Source organism: Nanorana parkeri, unplaced genomic scaffold (assembly GCF_000935625.1).
Source record: "Nanorana parkeri isolate BGI_ZX_2015 unplaced genomic scaffold, ASM93562v1 scaffold923, whole genome shotgun sequence".
NCBI classification, from domain to species: Eukaryota; Metazoa; Chordata; class Amphibia; order Anura; family Dicroglossidae; genus Nanorana; species Nanorana parkeri.
The window spans coordinates 647,081-654,403 of NW_017307191.1; the positions used below are offsets into that span (position 1 = coordinate 647,081).

Sequence of the window (7,323 nt, forward strand, 5' to 3'; positions counted from 1 at the left end):
ACCACCACCATACTGTTTCATTTCAATTTTGGCATTCAGTGATCATAATCTTCAGCTAGTTACATAGAGAACGAAACTCACTTTCTGAACCAAGGGTAGCCAAACTCTGGCCCTCACGCTGTGGTCCCACTAGGCATTGCAAGATTCTCACAGCCACAGACATGATTTCTGGAGAGATGCATCATGGGATTTGTAGTCGCACCACAGCTAGAGGGCCGGAGTTTGGCCACCCCTGTTCTAAACAATCATTCTGTGTAAATCAATACAAAGAAACAAATGTTCTAAGATGTATCCTCTTTCCAGGACGAATGTAAGGTAATACTGTATTATGACCACTAGGTGAAGCTGAGCATCAAGTACTTATTTCCTCGGCTCCTCAGCTCCATCTAGTGGCCACAATGCAGTATTACATTACACACACTTCACCTGAAACTAAAAAATATATAAAAGAAAATTGTTTTTACGTCAATATACACCACAAATGAGGATGGGCGAAACTGACCACTGTAGCTCAGGCAAATGGCCGATTGCCTGTTTAGTGCCCTCATAAGTGACTGCACTTTATTGTTCCTCTCTTTCAGCACAAATCCTGGCAGTCTGGGTCAACCGAAGGCATCTTTGTGTCTTCAATTGATTTTATCTCAGCAATTGTTTAGCCATGCTGCTGCCTGTACTGATTGCCATGCTCAAAGCCGCTAGCGTGACAATCTATGACTCAGCATTTCTGTCCTCACAGGTTCCCCTTTGAATCTCTATGATTCACATACCAAAGATACAACACTTTGTTTTCTACAACTTGAGGAGCACATTCTTAAAATATTACTCCAGCCAGAGCTGAATTGTGTGTGCTTGCTGGATGCTGCTGAGTTCAATTTCCTTACAGTATATTCCAGTATATATAATAGTAAGGTCCCTGAGCTGGGTTCCTGGGTCTGTACACCTGTTGTGCCCATTATGAGGTGCTCCCACCATCCCTGTGCTGAGTTCCCGGGTCTGTACACCTGTTGCGTCCATTATGAGGTGCTCCCACCATCCCTGTGCTGAGTTCCCGGGTCTGTACACCTGTTGTGCCCATTATGAGGGGCTCCCACCATCCCTGTGCTGAGTTCACTGGTCTGTACACCTGCTGTGCCCATTATGAGGAGCTCCCACCATCCCTGTGCTGAGCTCCCGGGTCTGTACACCTGTTGTGTCCATTGAGGTGTTCCCAGCATTCCAACACACCAAGAAACAGGGGTGGATGTACCGCCGGTGCAGCTGAGCCAGGGCCCGAGGCTGGAGTGGGGCAGTGAAATCCAGCCCCTGGGGGGAGCCAGTGAGATTCGGACGCCCCTATTGGAGGAGGCATGGTCTGGTGCTTTACATTTTTTTATTGAGTTGGCTGTCATAAGGTTCTGCGCTTGCTGGGGAACTCCCGGCAGCCTTCTGGGGAGCCACAGTAGTGCCTTTTTATAACGCCGGCCCGCAAGTCTCACACCGCTTGCACATCTGCCGCTGCTCTGACCCTCTGCATCTGCTGTGACTCACTGCAACTGCCCCTGTTGAGAGCTACTGCATCTGCCCCTGCCGAGAGCAGACACTCTGCGTCTGCCCCTGCTGAGACACTCTGCGTCTGTCCCTGCCAAGAAAAAAAATCTTGCACCAGGGCACTTTGTTCCTTTGGTCCACCACTGCCAAGAAAATATCAGCATAATATATCACAAAGCAAGACCTAAGACCCTCCTGGCCTGGGGCTTCAATCTATCGGAGACTGAGTAAGTAAAGTGTAATGAATGTTCATATTGTACAAAGAGTCCAATAATACAATATAGTTCCATGTTGTAGAGGTCTGGTGTTACGTGTCTCCTAAATAATCCATCAATAGCACCGCACAGCTAACATGATCTCCACCATCTTCCTTCTAGGTGTCACTCTGCGGATCACGATGACACAAGATGAAAAAAATCCATGACTACCGCTCATAATCCTGTGAGCTTCCCCCCCCCCCCGGTCCGCTAATGATCACTATTTTGCTGACTCCACGGAAGTATCTTGATAATGAATTCTATGAGGTAAGACTCTCAATTGCCTGCTTAGGTATGTCAGGGTACTTATTAAAGGGACCGAACCAAAGTACTTGAGCCTTGAGGTTGTTATTGCTGCCTGTGTCACCACTGGGGAGAGTCACTCTCTCTATTTTTCATGGTGACCATTGTCACTGGGTCAAAGGTCATGGAAAAAAAAATCAACATTTTTGAGCTGTCACCGGGAACAGAATTAGAGGGAGGACACCTGTTCTAGTGACAACTAGGAGCACATTTCCCCTCACATTAGAGAGATAAGCTCTCACTTTCTGTTGTATCTCAGAGACAGGAAGTGAAGGGAATTTTCCCCAATGGGACACAGGCTGCAAACAAAAAGAAAAAACTTGGCAGGTTAACCCTTCTCCTCCTGATCCCAAAAAGTCATGACTTTAGATATACTTTAACCCCTTTGTGACTAACGATGTACAGTGTACGCCGCTAGCATTGGGGCTGTTTAAACTTGTAAAGCCGACTGTCGGCTTTACAATAGAAGCGATTCTGGTGGCTCAGCTGTCGCCAGATCGCTTCTGCGGCCCGGTGAAGGGGTCGCCCCGCCCGACACCCCCGCCATGCTTCCTAGGCTCCGTTGCCCCTCCTACGGGCCTGGGACTGGCTTCTTTGGTGTCGGCGTGGAGCTGGGGAGGAGATGGACGAACCTCCATTCGTACCTCCATGGACGAACCTCCATTCGTCGATCCCCTCCCCGTTCTATGGGACCGGGAGTTATGCAGATTACATCACTTCCTGTCCCTGGGCTGTCATTGCTCAGCTCCTGAAGCCCAGCAATAAGCTATTGAAGTGCGATCTGAACTTCAATAGCTTATTTGGAGTTTAAAGGTGACACTAGGGGTCTTTTGGACCCCCAGCATCACCTTAAAGAGTACCTGTCACCACCATCTGCTATCACATGGGGGGGGCTTGTAAGCCCCCCTATGTGATAGCAATTAAAGTAAAAAAAACAAAACAGTTTTTAAAATTAGCATGAAATAAATCTAAAAATAATAATAAAAATGTTTTTTTAAAGTACCCCCGCCCCCGCGAGCACGCACGTCACTACATAAACACGCGTCGGGTGCACCTACGTATAAAAACGACAAACTCGCTACACATGTTGGGTATCGCCGCGCACGCCGGAGTGAGAGCAATAATTTTAGGGCCAATATTTTTGGGTATCTCTACGGGCCCGGGACCGGCGATCTTGGTGTCCGCGGGGAGCTGGGGAGGAGGTCGACGAACTTCCGTTCATCGATTCCCCTCCCCGTTCTATGGGACCGGGAGCGATGCAGATTGCATCACTTCCGGTCCCTGGGCTGTCAGTTCTGGGCTCCTGCAGCCCAGCTATAAGCTATTGAAGTGCGATCTGCACTTCAATAGCTTATTTCCAGTGTAAAGGTGACACTGGGGGTCTTTTGGACCCCCAGCATCACCTTAAAGAGTACCTGTCACCACCATCTGCTATCTGCTTGTAAGCCCCCCCATGTGATAGCAGTCAAAGTAAAGTAAAAAAAAAAAAAAAATGTTTTTTAAATGAAATTTAAATAAAAGAAATCTAATAATAATTAAAAAAAAATTAAAAGTCCCCCGCCCCCGCGAGCACGCGCGTCGCCACGTAAACACGCGTCGGGTGCGCCTACATATGAAAACGACAAACTCGCTACACATGTTGGGTATCGCCGCGCACGCCGGAGTGAGAGCAATAATTTTAGGGCATCTCTAAATTGATGCCCTCTGGGGGGGGGCTTTTAAAGAGTCTTCTATGGACTTTTTGGGGTACTGCAGTTTTTCGCCGTTTCAGAGAGGCACACAATTTTAAACCTGGGCATGTCGGGTATCTATTTCCTCGCTGTAACCTCATCTTTTATATTATATTAATAAAATGGGTATTTTATTATGTTTTGGGGCATTTAAGTACATTTTTCACAAAATGTTGGGGTTTGATAAGGAGTTGCGCTAATATCGTGCAACATAAAAATTTTCAACTACCACCATTTTATTCTATAGGGTCTGGGCTTTCAGAAAATATATAATGTTTGGGGGGTTTTAAGTCATTTTCAGGCCTACAATAGGTGCAAAAAAAATGGGAAAAAAGGCCTTAGTCATGAAGGGGGTTAAGGTGCCAAAAATGCTAGTTACCTGCCTGTCATGCCCATTCTTCTGGGGTAGGACTCGGCACTGCTATTCTCTGCAGAGAAGCTCTTTTAATTCCTAGTGAAACTTTGTGTCATACAGTATCTCGGGTAATTGGAAATAAACCATTGTGCTTGGAGCATAGTCCTCCCCACCTAGTGTTTTGAGGACAGTGTTGGGGTTGAATTTAACATGGATCATTTAGATGAATTTGTATTCTTGTTTTTCAGAAAAAGAAGATGTGGATTGCCTAGATATGTTCCAGTACATTGGGTGGTTGATGACCCTGAAAGTCTTGACCGTAGCTTTGCCATGGTGCCAGGGGACTTGTGGCGTCAGCGCAGATGGAAAAATTGTCACTTGCAAAGGACAGGATCTTGAACGGGTCCCTCCGAATCTCTCAGAGAACTTGGTGTACCTGGATCTATCGTATAATAACATTTTAAAAATAGGGGCCGAGGACTTTCTTCAGTACCCCAATCTACACACGTTAAACCTGAGCTTCAATAATATTTCATACATCGAAAACAAAACATTTCAGTACAACGCACTTATAAGGAACTTGAGTTTGTCTAATAACGCTCTCAGTGAGATTCCTCATTCTTCCTTGGAAGATCTGGGGGACTTGCAGATCCTTGACTTGTCCAACAACTTCTACAAACGTGCTACTCTTGGGGAGGTTTTCTGCAACCTGGTGAATCTGAAAGAATTGTCCGTAGGAGGTCCTCGGGTCTCCGGCATCTTCAAAGATGACTTTGCTCCAATCATAAATATCAGTCTCAATAAGTTTGCTTTGAAATCCAAGTCCAGCTTAGACTTTTATGAACCCGGGGCCTTCTTGGTGCTGGACACGCAGATTTTGTGGCTTGACATTGCTGTGGATACGAACGCAACCCTACTGAGTGATATGTTGAAGGATTTGAAAAATAAGTCAATCTCTAGCCTCCGTTTGCGAAACCTGTTTGGGTCGTCGTGTTACATGGGCATCGAAGATATATTTGCTTATCTACCATATATTGATTTAAGAGACCTGGTCTTCTACAGAGGGATTTTTAATGAGAACCTCCTACGTCTGGTCTTGCAGAATGTCCAAGTTTCTTCTGTACAGAACCTATACCTGCTCTCTATTGATTTTGCCTCTTCTCCAAATCCTAATATATGGAATACCACCATTGACAACTTAAATTTGGACAACCTGGTGATACAGGATGTCACCAACCCAGACATACTTCAATTTGACTGGACGTTCACCTGGTTCAGCAAGGTCACCAACCTCAGCATCACTAATGTGAACTTTAACATTCTTCCTTGCGATGCTTGGCGCCAGATGACCAATCTAGTTGTGCTTAATATATCAGGCAACCGCCTCTTGGCCACGTACCTGTACAAACAGTTGTGCAGGAACAACATGTTCTCCAATATTGAGATATTTAATGCTAGCTACAACGATATGCGCAGTCTGAAGACGCTTTCTTTGTTAACAGCTGGGTGGCCAAAACTCATCTACCTTGACCTTAGGTCAAACCACTTTGGGGTTCTCGACGAAACTTGTGTGTGGACATCTGACATTAAAGTTCTTATTTTGAGGGACAATTTGCTGCAGTACGAAGTGTTCCGCTGTCTACCTACAACAGTGGAGCACTTGGACCTCTCCAATTCTCACCTCGATCAACTGGATATGCATTACTTTGACAAGGCCACCAATTTGACAGAACTGATACTTAGCAACAATAAAATCAAGTTCATACCCTCCGGGTGGCGCAGTCCCAACCTTCAAGTGCTGGCACTGGAAGGCAATTCCTTTGGAGTTATTGATCAGGGTTCTTTTCGAGATTTGCCCCAGTTGACACACTTGACAGCGGGCAACAATCCTTACCACTGTACATGTGACCTTTATGCCTTCATCACAGACACTCTGAAAGAAGGGTCTTTGGGTCTTGATGACTGGCCCGATAATTATTACTGCTATCACCCCCCGTATTTACTAAACACTAGAATTGAACACTTCAGCCCTGGAAGGCTGGAGTGTAGCGTTGGCTTGGTGGTGGCCATATCTGCGTCGGTGACGGCTTTCGTTGTCATTGTCTGCATGTTTTTGTGTTGGCGGTTTAATGCACCATGGTACATTCGAGCGACTTGTCAAATAATCAAAACCAAATATCGGTCGCGGAAGGCAAAACACAGCAGAGACTATGACTACCACGCCTTCATCTCTTACAGCTATTCGGACGCTGATTGGGTAAGAGGGGTTCTACTCCGCCATCTGGAGAACTCTGACCCACCCTACAGAGTATGCATCCATGAGAGAGACTTTCTGCCAGGGAAATGGATTATCGATAACATCATAGAGAACATTGAGAACAGCCAAAAGATCATCTTCATTCTGTCACACAACTTCATCAACAGTGAGTGGTGTAACTACGAGCTCTACTTCGCCCACCAAAGGGCCATTGGCCACGCTATGGAAGACGTCATCCTGGTGGTCAAGGAAAGCGTCAGTATGGAAGATCTGCCGAAAAGGTTCCACAGGCTACGGAAAATTCTTAGGACCAAAACGTATTTGGAGTGGCCTATGGAGGAAAGCAGACAACCCTTCTTTTGGGTCCAGCTCAAGAGCATCTTAGCGAAGGGCAGATCAAGTATTAAGGGGCAAGATAATGTATCTCTGATCATTGAAAATGCTATAGTAAGGAAGAAGAGCAGCTTCAAGGAAACGGCCACCCCCACAGAGGCCACCCCTACAGAGACCACCCCCACAGAGGCCACCGCTACAGAGACCACCCCTACAGATGACAGCAATGTGAATAATGCTGAAACAGGACAAACATAGAAAACATGTTCTCATATTTTCAGAGCCATTATTGTCCTTCGTGTTGTCTATGGTGGGAACTCCGCTCAGAGATCGTGGGAACCCCTCATAAAGGGCACAGCAGGTGTACAGACCCGGGAACTCAGCACAGGGATGGTGGGAACCCCTTATAATGGGCACAGCTTGTGTACAGACCCGGGAACTCAGCACAGGGATGGTGGGAGCTCCTCATAATGGGCACAGCAGGTGTACACACCCGGGAACTCCGCTCAGAGATGGTGGAGACCCTCATAATGGGCACAGCAGGCGTACAGATGCGGGAAC

General features: G+C 46.5%; 1 protein-coding gene across 1 annotated transcript in view; it reads left to right on the plus strand.

The window, feature by feature from the left end:
- The window catches only part of LOC108795016 (toll-like receptor 2), a 17,964-nt gene extending 10,944 nt beyond the window's left edge, over nt 1-7,020 (plus strand). The window contains exon 3 of the mRNA XM_018566183.1: nt 4,421-7,020. Coding sequence (XP_018421685.1) covers nt 4,421-7,020 — 2,600 coding nt within the window. The remainder of the gene's footprint in view (nt 1-4,420) is intronic.
- Nucleotides 7,021-7,323: the final 303 nt, after the last annotated feature.